General features: G+C 44.4%; 1 protein-coding gene across 1 annotated transcript in view; it reads left to right on the forward strand.

The window, feature by feature from the left end:
- Positions 1–22,167, forward strand: part of LOC142579876 (MAM and LDL-receptor class A domain-containing protein 1-like) — a 120,456-nt gene that overhangs the window by 20,718 nt on the left and 77,571 nt on the right. The window contains exons 11-19 of the mRNA XM_075690513.1: positions 1,701–1,812; positions 2,636–2,732; positions 3,481–3,531; positions 5,933–6,013; positions 7,602–7,807; positions 8,333–8,426; positions 12,122–12,367; positions 13,018–13,149; positions 16,597–16,742. Coding sequence (XP_075546628.1) covers positions 1,701–1,812; positions 2,636–2,732; positions 3,481–3,531; positions 5,933–6,013; positions 7,602–7,807; positions 8,333–8,426; positions 12,122–12,367; positions 13,018–13,149; positions 16,597–16,742 — 1,165 coding nt within the window. The remainder of the gene's footprint in view (positions 1–1,700; positions 1,813–2,635; positions 2,733–3,480; positions 3,532–5,932; positions 6,014–7,601; positions 7,808–8,332; positions 8,427–12,121; positions 12,368–13,017; positions 13,150–16,596; positions 16,743–22,167) is intronic.

Genomic DNA, 22,167 nt, shown 5'->3' on the forward strand with positions numbered 1-22,167 from the left:
GTTTTGTAATAAATTTTCGCAAAATCGGAATTTTTCTGGGGCGCTATAACGTAACATTATTCAAAAATTTGCTATTCCAGTTCTGCAATCAGCCCTCCGCGATTGGTCAAACACTTTTTGGACCATCCCCACTTCACCTGTCGGTCACGCGACTTCATGAAAACCGCGATACCTCCCCATCTGATATGTCGTATACACACTGATTATGCATGATTTGACAAAAAAATTGTTATTTCTGATTCGACGCCATTCCCCCATTAGCCCTTGGCTAATGGTCAAAAGTTTTCTGGCTACACCCACTTCACCTGCCTGTCACGCGATGTCACAAAACCACAAAAAGTCACCGCGTCAAAGTGACGTGTATGCGTTAAAGAAGCATTAATATGCCGAACAAAACTGAATTTTCTTCTGCATAGCCGAAAGCTGCCCAGTTCGGTAAGGAATAAGAGATGGCTGCCGCCGATCACTTTGGCACTGGCAACTTCCACCTGCCGGAAAGCATGGGTTTATTTGCGTGTAATAAATCATTTTACGTGGCCGTGTAACCTTTTCGAGCACTTTCGACATGTTTACGACCTCGTTCTGCCAACTCTTTTTTATTGCTCAGGATCTGTTTTTGCGTCATTCTCAAGCTTCCGTTGCATGCCGCCGCGATTGTCGACGAGCCACCCTAGCTAAGTCAGGGAAAGCAGACCAATCACAAACTCCGGCACCACCCTTTTCATCCGGTCATCAATTTTCAGTTCAGTGGCTTGTCCCCGTTGAATACCTTTTCACTTGAGCGTGCTCCTCGCCTCTTGTCAGCCAATTAGATAAGACAAGCTGCTCAGTGTAGCCAATGTTATTTATTTTTCAAGCAAACAAATTTTACCTCCTATGAACGGGGAGAGCGTTTGATTGGTCTGTTCAGACAACCTTACGGGTGACCGCCTGACGCTTGCGTCGGCGGTAGCGCAAATTTGACGTCAGGAGATTAGAATAAAGACATATTGGAATAATTTTACTTTACAGGGCCCCAGGTCAAGGTCTACACTCGCAATAGCTTTCTCACGTAAACCCGTCAAGGTGGCTTATCGGCTATGGGGTTGCACCACGAAATCTGGGCTTAGGCGGCTTAATTTAGATGTGGACGAAATGCAAAAACGCCCTTACATGGTTTCACATTACAGATCCACAGATTTAAAAACTAATCCGGAGTCCCTCACTAAGGCGTACCTCAGGTATATATTGCAGTTTGATGAGTAAAACCCCAGAATATTTTTTTACATAGTGCCGTCGGTAATTTTTCATTATTATGCTTTAATTTTGTTGCGGAGCCCATCGCAATGATGTGAGGCACATGCCTGAAAACTGTCCAATACGGAACTGCCCTGATGCGACAGAAGTTTGATGAATACTGGCTTTGTAACCGTAATGCATTGATTTTATATTAAATAACCACTTCTCATTGTCATAGCACCTTTGCTCAGGATAACCTATCAGGATTGGCTGGTACATATCCTTACGAACTATCGCAGTTTGCTAATTGCATAATTAAATTCGGTCCTCTTTCAACTAATGTAGAGCACATCGCGTAGGTGTGAAGTGACTGGTGAGGTTTCCATTTCGTCCATACTGATGACTCTGAGCAAGCTCGTTGTTTTAGCGTTGCCTTCAAGTTCAGCTCAATGTATTATGCTTTCCTTTGCCTCCTCTGCAAGGTTCACAAAGGAGACTGCAATGCGAGATCCACTACTCTCCGTAAGCACACGCGATGAAGAAGACTGGTGGAACGTTCGCACACTTACCATCAAGTCCAAAAGGAAATGGAACGTGAGTCACAAAGCGTCCCGAAATACTGCACTGAAGTGCAGGCGTTCCGTTCAACTAAACCTTCAAACAATTCGGTCAACATGCGAAGTAAATTGTTGCTTGGTTGCACCAAAACCCCAGTCAACCTGTAAACGACGGCCAATACGTGTTGCTTTGCCAGCTAAATAAGCTTTAGAGTATAGTGTGTCAAAAAACTATAAGAAAAAAATTATGCACAGATCTAGGCAGTTTCTTCGGTAGAATAAACAATTCTGATTATAAGTATAGGGAATTTTGATGTGCACTTGCATCTTGTGAACTGCAATCTTGCATCTTTGTGTGTCTACGTAATTATCTGTCCTGACGAATCGTGCAAGTGACACTGTCGGGTATGAAGGATGCAGTCGGGAACGTAGGCACATCGAATTGTTCTAGCAGAGAAACGCGTATGACCAGTTCACGGCCAATGGCAGTTGGGCTCGCCATGTTTGGACGGCTTGTCGCTCGGTGCCAATAAAGGCCGCAGAAAAGAATTCTCCCACACCCGGATTATGCGAAAGAAATTTCCAGATGAATAAGACTACTTTGGACTGCATATAGGGGGCACTATGCGTGGCTGATAGCTTACCGTTAGACTTGAAAATAAAAGTACATAATGCAGAGGAAGCTACCGGTACACACAAATCTGGCCGGAAACTCGAGGCTAACACAGGCGTTTCTAGGCACGCTGATAAGTGCGAAAAGAGCAGCGCAGTGAGAAATGACAGCCGCAACGTTGGCAAAAAGGCGACGGTACGTGTGATCTAGGGGACAAGAGGGTCATCCTGTGCCTTTTCTTCCGTAGCTCGTGTTTGAAGTGATCGCAGCTGAAGACGAGAGGCGTGAGTCCGGAGTCATGATTGACGACGTCGAGTTTGCAGACGGTGAATGTCCAAAATACGGTAAGTTGATGAAGAGGAGCGACCTTAGAAATTTTTAAATTAAAACGTAACAAAGCCTTTTCCGAACAACAGCAGTGCCAGAAATTGTGGATCTGCGACAATGTGCAAAACGTGAAGTGCTGTGCCGAGTGAACTTCAGATTAGATATTCGAATGATGAACACCAGTGAGGTGTCAAGTCTGTCTATTGAGAATGAAAGAACACGTCTTTCTAGAAGTGACGCATGTCGGATAATCTTGCATTGCACAGCGACGTCTTTAAAGCACACTTATCTTCTTTTTAGTGTCTTGCGAAATTTTATAGTTATTGATTAACCAATATCATATTGGTAAATATAAACGATAAGAAATGATAAGCTCGGCTAATGTTATGTGCGTTATCCTTATATCATTGCCATGACACGCTCATGCCTGCGCGCGTGTTTGTGTGTGTGTGTATGTGTGTGTGTGCGTGTGTGTGCGTGCTTGCGTGCTTGTGTGTGTGCGTGTGTGTACGTGTGTGTGTGTGCGTGCGCGAGCGCGCGCGCGCGTGTGTGTGTGTGTGTGTGTGGGTGTGTGTGTGTGTGTGTGTGTGTGTGTGTGTGTGTGTGTGTGTGTGTGTGTGTGTGTGTGTGTGTGTGTGTGTGTGTGTGTGTGTGTGTGTGTGTGTGTGTGTGTGTGTGTGTTTGTGTGTGTAATTCCTCTGCTCGTGGCGCTTACAGTTCATATAAGCTCTTCTCTTTGCAATGTGCTTTATTTTGGCCTCACAGAATTCTGCACATTTGAAGAAGAATGTTTGCCCTGGCTTGTCTTAAACAGAGGTACGTAAGCTTTTGTTACTCGTAATGCTTGGAACTCTATTCACTATTCAGCCTCTTGAATGCAATACGTTTGCTTGAGCATAATATTATCGTCATAATTTTATGGTGAATGTAGACTGCGTGTCACCGCACAAAACAGAAATGTTCCTTTCTTTTTTAGGTGAGGAGAAATTGCAGCGCAATGTAATGTAAGCGAGGGTGCGACCTAACAGTGGGCGTGCGTGCAAATGTTTTTTGCCAAACAACACCGGCACAACGGTAATTTGGCACCGGCGTCAAATTACCCCGAGTCAAATTAACTTAATTAAGCAAGCTGCGAAACCAATTTTTACTTTGCAGGACTATTGTAATGCTACAAAGCGCAACTTGAAGAAGGCTGGTAAAGAAATTTATGTCAGTTCACTACAGGATATTCGATCCGACATTCGACTTTGTTAATTGCAATGCTCACTCAATTACTGATAACAACGTTACTCGCACAACTAGCGAAATTTCAACTCTCCTATTTGAAGTAAAATGCAGACCCTGCTAAACCAAACCGTCACACAGTTGCAACGCACATACATAATAAAAAAATCTATATGTGAACAACTTCATGTGTATGTAAGGTGTTTCTAGAAATTATAGCCGAGTTATAGCACCAAAATCATATGTGGAAACGTACGTAGGAAGGAGTCCTTCGCCTAAAGACATATTAAAGCGGCAGCTTCAGTATTGGCCTCGAGCTCCACCACTGGTAAAGCTGGCGCCACCGTCGGCGTGACGGGCTATTAGGGATCACGTGGACGTAGCGGCTGCGTCGGCTGCTTCGGGAGCGCCGAAGCGAGCTGAAAACGAGAGTTTAAATTCCCTTGCGCGCTGCGGTCCTCATTTAGTGGCGAGATTTTCCCGCTTCGAGTGTCTCCTTTACAACGCTGGAAAGCACTACAATAGGGAGTGGCTTCCTTCGAAGGCGCGCAACATGGTAGGCTACTGCTCGGTGCCGCAATTCCGGACGTACGCAACAGAGCCCGATGTCAGCCTTATTCACACGTAGCCGCAGGACAAGAAGCTGCGTGAAACTTGGCTAGCGAAACATAAAACCGGCAAATTGTAATCGGCTACAACTCGGGTGTGCAGCAGGCACAGACGCGAGGACGATTTCTGCTACGGCGCCGGGTCTGGGATGTTCGGAAATCGCGCACTGAGACGCTCGCCCGAATCCGCTGCCCGACTAATGTCATGACGGTTTGGTCTATGAACTTGTCGATGCTGTAGATACTGGCAAGTTCACTGGAGTGGAAAGGGAGCGGTAAGAAGCACAGTAAAAAAAGCATGGCATATGGTCATGTTTGTGTTATGAATTCTGTGCACTGGATTACAAAAAAGAAGAAGCGGGAATTCGCACGCTGAGAACACCAATAAACATACAGTGCGACGCAACTCGAGAAATAATATTGAAACGTCCAAGAATTTAGAAGAAAAAGAAAGATTGAATAGTCGCGACGGCACATCACAGTCCCCGTAGGCGTCGAAGTCTCTACAATGAAATTATTTTTGAACAGCTCTGATAGCGCCCACGCAACAACGGTTGCTTGTATACTGTCAAATGCTCATATTCTGCGGCCGAAAGCTCATGGCACGGTGCGAAAACGCGCTCGCGGCGAAAGCGAAACAGTGCGCGGACAAGCATGCAGACGCGTAGCCGGTCGCTGCGAATCTGTGCGATTGCTAAATTGAGGCTGCATTCTTTTACGCTCCATTTAGTTGTACAAACGCTATAAGAACATATTTCACATAGGGTGCTCTAAGCGTTTACCAACCTTTCACGCAAGAAGCCGGTTCGGGAGACTCCATCGCGCCGACCGCGCGCAGTGGCGTTCACTGTACGTATTCGGTAAAGAGAAAGCGTCTGTGAACGATTCTGTGCTTTCAGTTTGCCCAAGATTATTATTTAGACTGTAAAAAATTTCTCGCGTTTCGAAAGTACTTAGACAAGTGTCCGGGAGAGCTCGCGCGGGGGGTTTTCAGTGAGCGCTGACACCAAAACCTATGAGGAGCGCGCCGCGTAATCCCTCATACTACGCCAGCGAGGTGCTTCTGATAGAAGGCGACTCCGTAACTCCTCACCGCCAATAACACATAATAACTTACATAGAACAAGTTATCAACAAGGAAATGTGTTGCCCGAGCTCTTACTGCTCGTGGTAAACTATTTTGTTGAGCTTTCGATAAAAGCTCATGTGGGCGTAAAGAAAAGTTACGATGTCTCACGGAACCGTGGCTCGCCAGCTTATGAGCACATTATCGCTCATCGAGCGAACGACATTAAAGCAGTTGACTTTTGCTACAAGGTCGACATCGTTACATCGTTAAAATGATTTGCACCTGAAATTAGTTTTTTTTTCGATGTTTCACGAAGACGATGACGCAAGTTTTGAGCCCCAGAGGGCTGGATCATTTCCTCAGCTTCCCCGTGACCATACGACGCAGACGGAAGATGGTGAGCTCATATGACTTCTTCCAAACTTCAATCGAATCTGTTATAACTGAGAGTTTTAGGGTGTCCAGCATTCCGGCAAAGTCTGGTGGTTTGAGTGGATTACAGAGTGGAAGCGTAAACTTGAGTGGCGGGAGTGGTGACGCCACCTGGTGGCGTAGACCTCAACATGCCAAACACATGTATTAGTGTAGCTATCGAGTGTGTCCTATTGAGCCGCTCGTGTCAATTTCCTGGAGGCGGCGTAATAGTGTTCAACATTGCGCTGGTGCCCACAATTTACACTAGTAGCGAAGTAGAAAATGCTTGCTTACTGCAATGTTGGCTTTTTGTCTGGGTGGTTGAGCTTTGTGCGACCAGGTGGCGTCACCACTCCGATCGCTCACGATTATGCTCCGGCTCACTGTGTAATCCACCCAAAGCACCCCGTCAGCCGGAATACCGAACAAGATAAAGCTCTCTGATTTTGGCTGCAGCCCGAGTCACTAAACTGCGAAATAATGTATTTTTAATTGGATGATTTGTAGAGAAAGACAGTTGCTCAAGTGAAAAATATTCATAGAACCCTTACATCCATGCGCAGGATGCACAAATTTGTCTACACCCTTGTCTCTATCCGATATAATAATTTTCCAATGCTGGCATCTGTTCTGGCCACGCCTTTCTCAAAAGCACAGCTCAGTTTACGCAGTAAGCTTGGCTTTATGTCATATTATGTACAGGGTGTTTCAGCGAACACTTTCAAAATTTTTAAAGGTTGCCTGTGGCAAATAGCTCAATTCTAGTTTATGAGCCGATCTACTCGAAGCGGCGGACACTACTTGGCCAAAAAAATTGAAATTCAAAATCGACTAAATAACAACAATTTGCTAATTAACTTGTTAGCTAAATATCTTATGACTTATATTGCAATTTGCAAATTCTAGCAGTGGGCTTCCCAAGGCGGATCAACTTGGTACGAATTCTCAGGACATCAGTTTCGAGATATAAATTCCCTGAACTTTGCGGAGAAATGCATTGGTGTTCCAGTTACTTGTGTGCTTCAGTGCATGAAACGACGTTTTGTTGACAAATTAATTGGAACGCCAGTGCATTTCTCTGCAAACTTCGGGAATTTATATCTCGAACCAGGTGACGTATTGAAAATTGGTTCCAAATGAATCCGCCTTGCGAACTCCATGGCTAGAATTTGTAAATTGCAATATGGGCCAAAATGTAATTAGTTAAAAATTTAAATAGCGAGATTTTATTAATTATTCGATATTGCATCTCAATTGCTTGTGCAAGTATTGCCCGCCGCTTTGAGTAGACCTGCTCGTGAAATAGAACTGTGACGTCTGCCACAGGCAAATTCAAAAGATTTTTGAAGGTGTTCACTGAAACACCCTGTATAGGACACCCCACCATTTCTCTTCTATACTTGCTTTGGCATGGAGCAGATTATTGATGTTGTCAATTAGAAAGTTGACACATTGCTCATAAGCTAAGCTCGTGTCTTTTTCTACCCTCGCGAACATTCATATTTCAATTGCACAGATTTTGCAACAAAAGCTTCTCTTCTTTAAGCGATCGGGCCCTCAACTTCTTACAGGTTACTACCTGCTGTACAAAAGCCCTGGCGTCAGAGGAAATCACTCCACTTTAGTGTTGCGGGACACGACGCGCTACCGGTGTGCATCCCTATGGTACTACCTCCCTGCCATGACGAACGGCGTTCAACTGCTGCTCAAAGATAATCCAGTGGAAGAACCAAAGGGAGTCTGGAAACGTCAACAGTTTTCGTATCCATCGGGCTGGGTAAGCAAGGGGCAGGCGGTATTTCTTTACAACTTCTACTTAAGCATTTGAGGGTTCATCGTAACTTCTCCAAGTTGATAACGCGCCGATGATAAAAAAGGAGTAATAACTGGAGGCACTTGCCTCCTGACTTTACAAAGTATAAACAATAAATTTGGCCAAGGAATATCGTGCACATACATCCTCTGACATTGTTTGCAATACACATCTATTCATATTTTTCGTGAATCATCCTACGTCGTGCATTGAAGCAAGATATAGAACACGGCATCTGTGGATGCAAATAAAGCCAAAGCACCTAAACGGAAGCTACTTAAATTTTATTTATACTAGCTACATTCTCGTAATAAGTTTTGCATGGGGGCAAAAGGAAATTCTGAACTTCGCATCAGCTCAATTTTTCTTCCGGCGTGTTTGTTCGTTTGTCGTAAATGCTTTTAGAAGGGTGGTAGCGAAGCAAACGAAAAACAAACAAACAAAAAACATATGCACGTCACTCATTGGATTTGTTTTGTTTTTTCGCAGATGAACGCGGTCAGAGCTGTATCTGGCAGTAACCCAAGCGGTTTTGTAGCCGTAGATGATGTGCTCGTGAACGAGCTCCATTGCGACGAACTGGGTGAGTGAGATGCAGGCTTACAGAAAAGCTTATTTGCGCCTAGTAAATGTGAGAGACCCTTAAACCTGCCTGGATTGTTGGGCTGTGTAGGAAAATAAATAATGAGCTTAATGTAATTGTTCTCGGCACGTTACAAAGAAATATTGTTTGCATATTAATAAATGCTACTCCGTTGTCTTCTTTATCTTCGCTTTCGTTTATTGCTGTGTTGTACAGGAACTTGGCCTTAAAGACAATATGCATACATATAGCGCGAATCGTACATCAAACCATGCTAAGCAAATTTCATCTCTACCTGCCTCGATAGCACACTGTGTCAGCCACGCATATCTGATGACGTAGAGGAAAACGTAGCTGATATTATGAATACTGAACAACTATTACTCGTTAATAAAGGGAATATGAGACAGCCACACAATCGTAGCTAACGATTGGGTGGATGTCTAATTTTCCTTTAATTAATTACTTCTGTATACCTTGCGGGTTTCCGCAGAACTATTACGTCGAACTATTACTCGTCTTTATGTTTTATAGTACACATTCCTTGCAGTAGTAATACTTCAACGAACTTTGCTTGAACAGTTTCATTGCGGAGGACTCCTAACTCCTATGTTCGCCCTTTTTCGCATGCTCTTTTCTACTCCACAGGCAAACAATTGTTTGCGTTGGATACAAACATGTATATTGTCAAGTGGTGGTGACGTTGAAGAACATAGTAGCAATACTGTGAAAGATAAAACTGACTTTTATTGGATGAACCTGTGCCCACAAAAACAGGCTACACTTATAGCGCAACGATAGCGGCGAACACGGTCGGCGAGCGTCGAAAATCTTATCAGCGGGTCAAGCGCGACGGCTTTTATACAGCAGTCGTCGAATGTTCCAGACTAATCGTTCGGACCCGCGTGCATTCCACAAAGTTCTACACCATTCGCGTCATGCGATGAAATCAGATAACACAAGGTTCGGCGACAACAGACAGCCGGATAGAAGCATTGATAACTTTCCCGAAACTTTGGATACATGCAGGCGCGTCCCGCGCTGTGCGATTACATTTCTTAAGGCCAGAATACATGGAGCGAATATGCGACGAATAGTCGGCGTTCGACGCCCGGCGGCGTACGCGCGACGCGCGGCGGTGGAGAAAACGTCGTTCGCCGCCGATCCAGCTGGCGCAGAAAAGTTCGTCGGGCGGCGACGATACCGGAAGCGGCAAACGAGCGGCGCCCCAAAGCGAGCCAATCAGGTCTCACTATCCGCCCCGACTTCCGGCTAGGCTTCCCCGCTTGTCCGTGTATCCCGAACCCGCTCTATCGTTCACGGCGGTCTCCCGCTTTTCGTATTCATGGCATCCAAAGCGGCGCGGCTGGAATTTAACAAGTTAATAGCAGCTATGGTTAGACAAGCTCACGTGCGCTACTTTCGGGTCTGCTTGCTTCGGCCGCGCGCGCGTTGAGCCACAGAACAGAGCCGCGGAGTTGGAGGAACTAAAAGTTGTTTACCCGCCCAGTGTTGCCACAACGCATAGTATCGCCGCTTTCTTTAAGCTACATCGGCACATGAATGTTTCAAACACATAAAAAAGACTAGAAATCATTATTAAACAAAATTTTACACGTTTTTAGAGTGTTAAGTAATTCAAAAGCGATAATAATTGTTGTGAAAGTTTTTTTTTTGTCAAGTGTTTCACGACAGCGCATTTGCTACGTCTAGCCACACCGATAACAACGCAGCGACTCGCCGGCGGCGGCCGCCGTTTCTTCGCTCCAGGTAGCGCAGCCCGACGAACATACGGCGTCGCGCCGCGGCAGATTTTCTGCCGCCCGAACTTCGTCGTGAAAGTTCGCTCCATGTATTCTGGCCTTTAGGCGGCGAAACGTGGTCGCCCGATAAAGATAAGTACACGTGTAAATATCAAGATGAACTCCAGCAATAGAAAGTGTTTCTAGAGAGACTACCGAGCACGTTCGAGGTTGGATGCACAGAAGAATATTATTTTTTTTAATAAAGACATTAAGTAAACATATGTATTGACGTCGCCGCTTGGCTGTCATCTTTTTCGTTCACGTTCAACAAGTTATGACCCATTGAGGCCGTCCATTAGATTAGCATGCTCCCGACAGTGAGAGCAGGTTCAGTTCCGAGCCTCTGCGATCACGTTCACCAGGGCTGAAATGTAGAACTGCTGGTGTAACAAGCTTTGCGAGTATGCTAAAGAACGACAGCTAGTCAAAATTATTCTGCAGCTCGACATTACACACAAATGTCAAAGCCATTGTATCTTGCGGACTTTAAGACTATAAACGTGCGGCTCCCATCTGTAGAAACGCTGGACAAAATATAACTCGATCAAAGTCTCAAGCATTTGTATGTCGTCACATTATAACGCACGGTCGATCAAACATCGCATGTCGCTGGCGCTCTAACCTCACATATCAATGAAGGTCCTTGCAGTTACAAAAGCACACACACACAAATGCCTGCCTGGACCGTTATACTCCGTTCCGTATACATAGCAGTCAACGTTGTGGAGGCTAGAGATAGTTTTTGCAGTGGCTCCGTTCACAGTGGGATATGGTTTATGTTTTTAACCGCAGATGTGCGCAACTGTTTCTAATATAGTCTCACTATTGAATGAAAGAAGTTTAAATCCTTAGACACAAACACACGGTGGTATTCGGCCACTAATGTGTTGTCATATGTCTTCTTTTTTAGTTTTTGTTGTTCTTTTTGGTTTTTTATTTGCATCTCTTCGTGAGGAGCATCAGGTGCATGCTTGCGCGAGCGAACGCTGTTGGCGCGCAGCGAAGAATGGACGGAATGCACGGAGTGACAAGTTTTTTTTTAGCGAATTTCTTGTACAGCCTCCACAGCGTTCAATGTGATTTGTGGAACGCAGTAGAGGTAGTGAGAACATGTGTTAAGAACGTTCTAGGTCTGCCTTATAGCTTGTTGCTCTTACCGCCTCAAGCAGCTGCCAACAGCGCGTGCTAGCTGTGCAACCTCGCATGCACAAGTTTCTAAACCGGGTGACAATGGACGGGTATTCCTGATACCACACAATTGCAAAAAAGAAAGGACACGTATACCAATGTGAACTGCAGACATGTATTAATATGTAAACACCATAAATGTCTTGCAAGAATATTAGTTTCCGGAGAGGAAAGGCCAAGGCAGCGATTTATAATATCCATGAGTACTTCTTCTTTTGTTGACGAGATCAATTAGGCACCACAAGAGTGTCCCTAAAGTATTGTGGAAGTGATGGCAAAATTTTTTGTGATCTCAGAGCGAGTGCCGAACTACATTTTGGCATTTTCGGACAAAGCAAGCGCCTGGTGTGGGGTATTGCCAGGAACGAAAGCACGAAAGGACTCGCATGTGCAATGTCATGTCTCGACATCAGGCGCTTGCTTCGTCAGAAGGCGCAAGAAGGTGGTTTTAAACACGCTCACAGATCCCGAAAAATTTTACCTATGCCATTACTTGATGCGACTGTCAAAAGAACTCACCACGTGGGCTCCTATACTTGGGTAATGATGTCGGGTATTACCCTGATATGGCGTATAAAATTACTCGACACGAAGGCCTAGCCATCACTATAATACACTTTGATTCGCGTTCCTGATATCTTCCAGCTTAAAAAACTGGAAAATATTTGTATAAAAGAAACGTTAAACTTTATGTTTCTCTAGGACGCTCTACGCAGATGTTCGACTGTGGCAACAAACAAACAGTGCTCGTGGAGCGTGTGTGTGACTTCGTCGTTGACTGCCGCAATGGTGCCGACGAGAGAAATTGCGGCCAGTGCGACTTCTCTGAAGGCACGTGTGGATGGAATCTCAACTGGTATCGCAACGGTGACACGATGGCATGGCGCCGAGAGCGCATCGGATATGTATCCGGTTCACCGCGCATAGGAGCCGACACCAGGCACACTGGTCAGTAACTGTGCACGTGCGCATGGCAAGTACAGTAATTACATATTCGAAAAGGCGGCAGAGCAAAAGAAAAAAGAAATATGGAGACGAGACGACGCTCGGGTCCTTGTAGTCTTGTCTTCATCCGTATATATATATATATATATATATATATATATATATATATATATATATATATATATATATATATATATATATATATATATATATATATATATATATATATATATATATATATATATTTGCGCTCCACAGGCGAGGAAACAAACCTTGCATCTCAGCGGCGCACCGCTTCACTGAAGCTGAATTTGCGCAAATAACAAAACGAACGTGTGTCTTCTATGTAGAAATTCTACAGTTTCAATTAAGAACTGAATTTACGTAATGAGCAACTAAACCTAGACAATGGATTCAACCCGGAAATTTACGTTTTGGAATCTTTGTTTACGAACACAATGTGTTCATGGGGCTCACCTGCTGTGGTTATTGTGCTGTTACAATGCATGTAGTAAGGTGTGCATTGTACATTTCTTTCTCGTCATTCCTGTGGCTCCTGGCTATATTTGTTTGGTCTTTTTGCACTGCGAATGCTGTTACGGGTAAGAACAGCTTAATCTACCATGCACATTTGTTTATTTTTTATGTTCCAGGGCATTACCTGATGCTGTACTCTAACCTCACCAAATCTCAACTAACTGGACAAGCCGCCATTATTTCTCCAATGATCAGGAACACAGACAAGCTTTGCACCATGCGTTTTTGGTTCAACTACGTCAATAACGGTGAGCAAGGCTGATAAATTGCATCAGTTGTTTTATCACTGTTACGGCCGAGGATAACGAGGTGGTTAGTTCGAATCCCGCCGCCGGAGACACAAACCGCTAAGAGAACGGCTATACGAACGCGACCCTGGCCTGGCACCCGGCTTTCCTGCTAGGGTGTGCGTCTGGGAGGGTCTTCGTAGACTCCGCTGCGGGCTAGTTGTAGCTCAACAGTTTCGAGCAATTCTGGCCTCAGAAGGTGCTATTGAATACGTGCCACCTTCGGGTGCCCATGAGTGTCCTCACTTCGTCGAGCGCCATAAATCAAACGACTTCTTAATACTGAGCTACCGTCGCTGTCTCGGCAAAGTCCAGAGGAGCGTTTAAGAAGTGGCTGTGTGACAAAAAAAAAAAAGAATCTGGTGGTCTCATGGAGCCAACTTCTCAGTGGGTGGACGCTCTTTTAAACACGTTGAACTCTCGTAGCTACATAGTGCCAGTACATAGTGCCAGACTGGAGCGAGCTTGTACCTATTTTACCGGTACGTGCCAGGCGGCCGGACTCATCTGTCTCCCTCAGTAGCGGCGGTTGATCAACTATCTAAGCAAACCTGTGATGGAGACAAGGGCTGCCCAGACACACTTGCACATCTCTATAGAGCCTTCTGCTGAGATGGGAGCCAATATAAGTAACCGATTGCCTGGTCGTGATTCATGGCTACCCAGTAAAAAGAAAACAGTGAGTTGCCGACAGCTACGGGATTAAAACACTCTGCCTCCCGCATACAAGGCTCATGCTTACCAGTTCCCCACCACTTCGGTACTGTACCTCTTCTTGAACAAGTCCTTTGGTAGAGAATAATATTATAGCATCGGGAATTTGACTTTACAAGCAGCTGTTCAAGACAGCGAGCAAAAAGTTTTCGTGGGCTTGTCAGCATACATTTGCCAATTCAAGTACCCATATTTTACAGCGAAGCTGTATATGGCTAGGTTTCCGTGCATTTTTGTTCCCCGTGACCAAAAACTATCATCATCAATTGCTCATACCCGCGTAAGCATTCATACTCCCTTAAGCAAGCAAAGAATGCAATGGCTCTTAGCACCGTAAGGCAGAGGCTTCAAGCACTCAGCAAAGTCAAACGAACAGTGTTTCAATTCTTTCTAATCACGCGTACAATATACAGAACAGCATGTCGAAAACTGTCGTCATCAATGGCTCATACCCTCGTAAGCAAGCAAAAAATACAAATACATTCCCGTATGGTTCATGGCTACTCATCTTTGCGTGAATTAGCTGCAATGACACTACTCCGGTTGCCGTTGTCGGTGATTTCAATGTTGATGTATCGGTACCGAAAAGGGAGCGGCTTGCGCGTTCCGTGTTGCAGACATATCCCTTGCGATGCCAACCCGATCAGGCCCAACGGACCACCCAGTGGCGTACTTGCGTCGATGTGTCATTATAAAATTATGTGATTGCAGTTGCGAGTGAAATAATGACCACCGATCAAGACAGTAAATGAGTGTGCGTGCATTTCTTAAAAATTATGTGTCACCTTCGTGTCGTGTGCTAAACAGCTTCGCTCGCCAGCCACATTCACAGAGTGGAATGGCGCATGATATTTTTGGAAACCATGGCAATATATCATATTATGTGTGATCGACGTAGGTGATGCGCACGTTTAATACAAGAGCCTGATGAAAGACAGGAAACAAAGACGCGTCAGCTGCGATTCCTGTAGGTTTGCTTTGGTTCGATTTCGGGCTTAATGGCTTGGCTCAATCCGGTACGGAGAATTGACCATGAAGCGGTAGGTACTAGTTAAAAAAGTGAAGAAAACTTAAAAGGAATTTTGTAGGAAAGTTGAAGCTGAATATAGGAACATGAAAGATAACTGTCGTTATCAGATTATAGATAAGAAATAAGATAGAAGATAGGAGCATGAAAGATAGCTTTTTCTTCCAGAAGCAGCCACTTATTCAAGCTTCGCCTTATACTACAGAAGCTCATGATGATATTTTGTTCGTTCTCCGACACTATTTAGTGCAAAGGGCACCACAAAACACTATATTCTTGAGCCGAAAACATAACTTCTTATTGAGGACCCTGTTTTTAAAATCAGCATTTTCATAGAGTATGATTTCGCAGGACAAAGAAACGCCAAACGCAACATTCCATCTCTCTCCCATTAATTTAGATATAATGATGCATGTACGCGCATTTCTTTTACAGAAATATGATTAGGCTAACGGCTGCAGAATGATAGTTTCAACCATCAATGAGAGAGAAGGATAATTACTACGAACTTTATGGGCCATGGAATAACATGCACTGTAACATTCGCGAAGCTAATACTCGCGGACTACTTTCTGCGGGTTTGGAGGGAAGCTACGGAGGGAAAGCACGTACAAGTGTGAGCGCTTCTGAAAAGAGTCCCTTGCTTTAATCCGCGTGAATGTAGGCTGGGGAAGAGAAAACATAAACACATTATTATCAACAGCTAGATCAGACAGAACACACCCAGTGTGCGTAAAGGTTTACTTATTTTGCGGCTTTTCCCTTCCGCGTCTGGGGAAACGCGAAGCCGTCGCACGTGGACGCTGCGCCGATTGAGCGTCTGTTCCGAGCAACAAAAACACGGTGAAATGCTGCCGGACTACTTGGCGTCATAACACATCTGCAGGAGCCACGCGCACGTAGCTTTCCGTTCATAGCTACATAAAGTTGTCCGCGAGCATAGTTTGCTTCGCGCAGCCTTTCTTCCGTGTGCTGTGAGCATGTTTCATCAGGATGAAAGGAGGAAAGGCTGCATGATCCACGCGATTAAATCCACCTCTTTAGGCACACAACTGTCAACATGGGCGAATACATTATAGGTGCGTGCTCTAGGCGTCGAAAGTTTGTAGCTGCGATAGCGATTATATTTTCCTGGTAGCTATAGAGACACGTTTCACACTCTCCCCGGTATTCTCGAACGATCCTCTACTCGAAGGCCTTCCTCCACTCCACGGAGTTTACAAAGTGGGGCACCTCGAATAAAGAAGACGCCACGCTTCTCAAGACAACACTTCTGTTTTCTCTTTTTTTTCTACTGTGCGTATATTCTTTAGTCAGCATCACTTTTCAGTTCAGTTTATTTATATACTCACCCCCCTCCCTGTAATAATCGCCGTGAGGTATTGACATAATTTCAAAATAAATAAGAATAAGAAATATCCGTGGGGTGTCAAAAAACATTGACAATTTATTTCCTGTGGCCGCGCTACCACATATCTTTTTGAACCAAGGTAGAGTGTTAATTGGAGGAACGTTTTCAAATACAGAGATTAGGCTCATTGGTAGCATGGTCATGACCAAGTAGCTTTTCCTGAAAGTGCCGCGACTCATCCAGGTCTTCTAACAACCGTGCTTTCATTGCGCTTTGGATATGGCAAACGTTCTCGTCTTTTTCTTTTCTCTTATAGGAAGCAGCACTGATGTTGAGTTGATCATGGAACTGGATCCGTACGAGCTATCGATTTGGACGCTCAGTGCACTAAACAGGGCTCCAGAACAGGGAGTATGGAATGAGGCTATCATCGCTATAGGCCGCTACAAAAGAGATATCCGAGTAAGTGCAAAACGAAGGAGTGACTTTCAAAGCGGCGCTTGCTTTGGCTACGACGTCGTGGTCTCGCCTCTGTTGGTCGGTCACTCGTCGGGATTTTGGCTAGTAGGCACCCCCTCAGTCTAAAAAGAAAAAAGAAGCGCGCGAAACGGCGGGATTGTAACCTCGGTCCTCACTCGCCCCTCCTCCCAGCACATGAGCCCTTTGCTTTAAACCATGGGCCACAAACACACTTCTTTTCTTTATTTCATGCTACAGTCGCACGCATACTTCCTTTTTGCCAAAACGAACTAGCTGTTTGAGATGATTATCACGTATTTATGAGGGTTATAGTTTTCATACTATGGCACATACGCAAAAGGAGTGAGTGAGTGAGTGAGTGAGTGAGTGAGTGAGTGAGTGAGTGAGTGAGTGAGTGAGTGAGTGAGTGAGTGAGTGAGTGAGTGAGTGAGTGAGTGAGTGAGTGAAAACTTTATTGAGTGAGTGAGTGAGTGAGTGAGTAAAAACTTAGTGAGTGAGGGTCGGCGAAGAAGCAGCCGCTGTACCCAGAATCAAGAAGAATTATTGAATAAATACAAGCCAATACAAGAGTTGTCACATTGCGTTGCACGTGCGCGTGAGAGAGCGTGTGCGCGCTAACCAATTTCCTTTATGCCAGAGACGCAAGAATTAAATGGGCAACATTAGAGCTTTTCGCTGACCGGTTCGCAAAAGCGTCACTTTCGCATAAATTCTAAAATGTGCATTGGGTTTTCATAATTTGTTTTTATTTTTCTCTTGATTTCACCTGCATTAAACGCTTGACCACGACTGGCACGAAGAGAACTTTAGCAAACATCAAATCGTCGACTAGACGAAGAGAAAAGGGTCGGTATGTCTCCTTTATTGTATGTTCGCAAACATAAATATATTAAGGGATAACTGAAAGAAGCACAGCTCCAGTCTATTCACTCTTGAACAGCATTTCTGACATTGACATAAGGAATCTACAAATATCAGGAGCTGTGAGGCAGCGGATGCTCGGTCTTAAGTGTTAAACGGATTTCTGAAACAGGCGTATGCCCATCCAGGTCTGACCCTTTTGCCACGACTTAGGGAACCTACGCCACCAAAACGAGTGCAGGCGAACATTTCGTGTGCTGTCAGGCTTATATGCTGAGTAACGTTTAAAAAGTTAACAGTGATTTCAAAAATAATATGTGGCACCTAACAAATCCTGACCCTGGATTTGTATTGCTCGAATAGACAGACATTACTTTTATAAAAGACAAATCCATATTGAACATCTTACAAAATTTTGGTAAGAAAGTTTTCAAATTGATATTTTAGAGCACCACGGTGGTAACTTTCCAATCGATCGAAGTCTGTCATTTATTAAGGTGTATCCAATGGAAATGAATTTTTACACAATCGCAAGTTTCAGATAAGCGCTGTAAAACTTTACACTAAAATGCATTGCTGCTCGACTTTTCACACAAGACGCTTTTTCACTCATTATAAGACAAATATATATAACACCAATGCACTTCATCATACACTTTAGGAACACATCTTTCAAAAGTGCTCTCATCGTCAGAACTCCTTCCAAATGGATGCGTCTCGGGAACCCACCGGTTACAAGTCATTAACTGCAATGTGTGCTTCAAGTAATTACCTAAAAAGCTAATTACTAAAATGTTGAAAATTATTTGATTATACAATGAAAGTTCCAATGCAATTTATGTCCGTGTATTCGGGCAACCCAGCTTCAGAAGTAAGAGTGCGCAATCGGACGCAGTCTGATAAAACAAATTGAGCGTCCAAAAAATAAACGCACCATACACATTTCACCGTGAAAGAATAAAAAACGAAGTTCCTCCACCAGCACATTGAACCTAACTTCATCTTTGGTTCGGGAAGAGAGGTTAAGTACATTTTGATGGTGCACCACAGTCTATGTAATCATGGTTCACTTTCGTTTGAAGAAACGTGGCAGGTTGTCGATCTTATATGCTGCGCTATAACGCTTGGTCTCTCTCCGGAGCCGCAAAGCGTGGCGACGGTAAGACTGTGTGCTCAAAACCGTTCTCGCCATTTGGTGTCCCGATATCACTGTTAAGTTTTCTGTAGGAAATAAAAAATAGCAGAATGGTTACAGTGGGAGGTTGCAATAAAACCTGCGCCCCATACCCTGATAAAACTATCAATGTATTCTTTTTTAAACTACCGAACCTTTTTCTTCAAGAGGCGGATATGGGTATTTGATTCGTTGGTTGATCCCTGTGTGGCCACGGTGTTGTGCAGCCTAAATAGAACCATTCTCAGTTAAATCTCTTGCCGTCAATGCTCTCTCCCACGACTGGAAAACAGTTTTCAATAATGCTAGTAGATAAGGTCAGCATTCAAGAACAGCACTAACCTCTGTTTTGCTGTTTTTCTGCAGCACATGACGCGTTCTCTTTGGGTATCTATATATATATATATATATATATATATATATATATATATATATATATATATATATATATATATATATCTTTATTTCTTTGTTTAGTATGTTGTTTTTGTTTTTCATTGTGCGCAAACAACAAACATCTTCAACTACAGTTGTGCATATCAGAAAACCCAAGTAGTATACGCCAGTATTGGGCTTTGATTCATGAGATTGACAGTCATTATAAACACCAAGGAAATGTCTTCATAACTACTCTCGAAACTCCTTTATTATGGCCGCCTGCGACTGTCCGTTGCCATAATAAAGATAGTTGTGTTATCGCGATAACCTAACTGGCGGGCGCCCAACGCCATGCAACCATTATTCGGAGAAACCTTTTTAGATGAGAAAATAATTTTGAACGTGGGCCCATATTCCCTTACGCGTTCGTAGAAATAAAAGGACGATGAATCATTATAACGTCTACCCGAATGCAATGCAAAGAAAACAAACATTGTATCTGAAGAAAAGATATCGAGTGCGCAAAAGCCATTTTCTACGTTTATTGACTGACTTTTTAATATCTGAGTGCTGTTGTGACGTTTGTTTTCATTCTCCTATTCGGCATTACTTCAATTTTAGAGGTCTTTACTTGAATACGAAATGTAAGACTATGGAAAGGAACTGCTAAAAAGAAAAAAAGAAGCATCATTCTCTTGCTAGTGGTCATCATGCGGGCGTTGGTGTCTTAATAAAACGAAACGGTGCCCATGAACCCGCGAGAATAGTGCTGCGGTGTACCGTGCCACTCTACAGCATTAGTTTATTTTATACAAGTCACAGAGGGGGGCATTAGTGACCTGCCCAAAGTGTTATGCGCTGACGTGATCAAAGAGAGATGCATTTTTATTCACAGAGACGCTGATAGGTCGGACTAAGTTATAGCTTGCTGGGGCCTTCTACTCTGCACTGGGGAAAATGAATGCGGAGGAAAAGGAACGATGAATGACGATAATGATAGGAGAAGGAGGCGCGTGCCCTAAATGTGCACTATAATGTGGCCTCTTTAAAGCCGTGCGTCTAGTCCAGTGGCGTGCAGAAAGGTTACAGAAGCTCAAGTAACCATGGCAGCGCCGGTGGTGTCAGGCCGAGGACCTAAAACAATCCCATGAGCTAACGCTATCTTATCGATGTGTGCTACGAAAAAGACCAGCTATTGTCGTTCTCTTCCGTACGCGGGACAAAGGCGAAATACGCTTGGAACAATTTTTGACACCTGACAGCGGCGTCTATTTGAACGAGTCTCACTGCAACTTAATTAAAAGGTGTGTATAACGCCTGGTAAATGTTACACTAAGGTGAATCCTGTGAAACGTACTTTTTTTAAAACGAAGCTTTTTTTTCCTTTTTCTCCGACCTTTGCGTTGCTGCTGTGTTCTTGCACACCAAGTCGCAGGGTTGTTCAGAGCGTGCGTATACATGACAGGATCGCGGCCGAGAGGAACGTCAATGCCAGAAATTTGTTTGGACCTCTCCATCGCGTCGCATGTGTGCAATGCCCTCTGCAGCTCTCTGAGCATCGCCACATTAGCCTCTTGACAGCTGTGATTATCCGTGACCCTCCTCAAAAGCATTGCACGAACTGCAGCGCTTACTTTTCTACTGCTAACGTCCCAGTCCAGAGGGGACGCGGATAGAACTGTAGAGAGCAGGGTGGAGAGGCGGCAGAGAATTGGTAGACCCTACGCAGTCGCGAAACGAGTGAATAACAGCCTTGCCACGCAGTTCTGATACAAGGGGGCAGAGCGGGAGAGGGAAAAGCTTATCTGAGAAGGCACAGAAACAGCAGTTGCGAGCAAAGTGAAGGGGCGGTACGGTACGCTTGTGCTATTCGTGATAATAAACACCATGCAAATTCATTAAGCGGACAACTCATGCAGGGCGTGCAGACGCAAAGCTGCAATGAAGCACCGTATATATAGGGCCTATAGGACACTACGGAAGCGATCGCACGTCAAATCAACACTTTTGTGCCTGTCGCGGTAGCTTGATCACGGCTATGGCTGTGCTGGATGTCGCAGGTGCAATCCCGACTGTGGCACCTACAGCCCCATAATTAAATTAACGTTTAACACGTTCTCCCACAATGTGATGTGCCATATGAGACAATGATGATGTTCAACCCTCACAGAGATTGTGAACAATGGCGCATGACAACGCCTCCAGAAAACACGTCTGCCTGTATGTTCTGTGTATACTACGCCGATAAAAAGCAGTGGTACATGCATGGTAAAGTTCAACATCAACTCACCACTCTCGTGCTGGACTAAATGCTGAATGAATTACACATTCGCCATAAACAACACCGCTAATTATCGTCAATCAAAGCAAGCCGTAAAGAAAGCTTCGCTTACATCGATATGCATAGTGCGTGGAATCCGCATGCTTTATGGCTTTCTTTTAGCTTGTAAGACATACTGAATTTCATTTCTGTGGTCCCTGATATTGTCTTCCACTTCGTTGGGCCCAGTGCTCAAACGTAGAGTTGCATATGACTCAACGAAGCAATGCGTTCGTGTTTGCGCTTTTATTGGCTGCTAAAGCACTCTTAATTCATTTAAAGCATATCAGTTAAACAAAGTTAATCACAAATGGCGTCCAACGCAAGTGATCGTTACCACTGAAGGAATTATGCCTTCTCTTCAGGGAAGTTGCTGAGCCCGGACCCTTACATGATGAGAAAGACATCGCGCCATAGCTTTCCGAAGCTGTTTGTTAACTGCAGAAGAGGGGAGCTTAATAAAGAGCGAGTGAGAATGCCGCGGCGTCCATGGTAAGGATGCCCCCTACGTGAGAACGACAGATGGTGTGGAAAAACGTACGACCGACATACGGTGGGGGCAAAAGGTGCATAGCACGACCAAAATGCGACAGTCAAATGTTCGCAGGAAACTTCATTCCGGCAATAACTTTAGAGAAGACGCCATTAGAACGCGACAGGCACTTATGAAGATA

Source organism: Dermacentor variabilis, chromosome 4 (assembly GCF_050947875.1).
Source record: "Dermacentor variabilis isolate Ectoservices chromosome 4, ASM5094787v1, whole genome shotgun sequence".
Lineage (NCBI taxonomy): Eukaryota > Metazoa > Arthropoda > Arachnida > Ixodida > Ixodidae > Dermacentor > Dermacentor variabilis.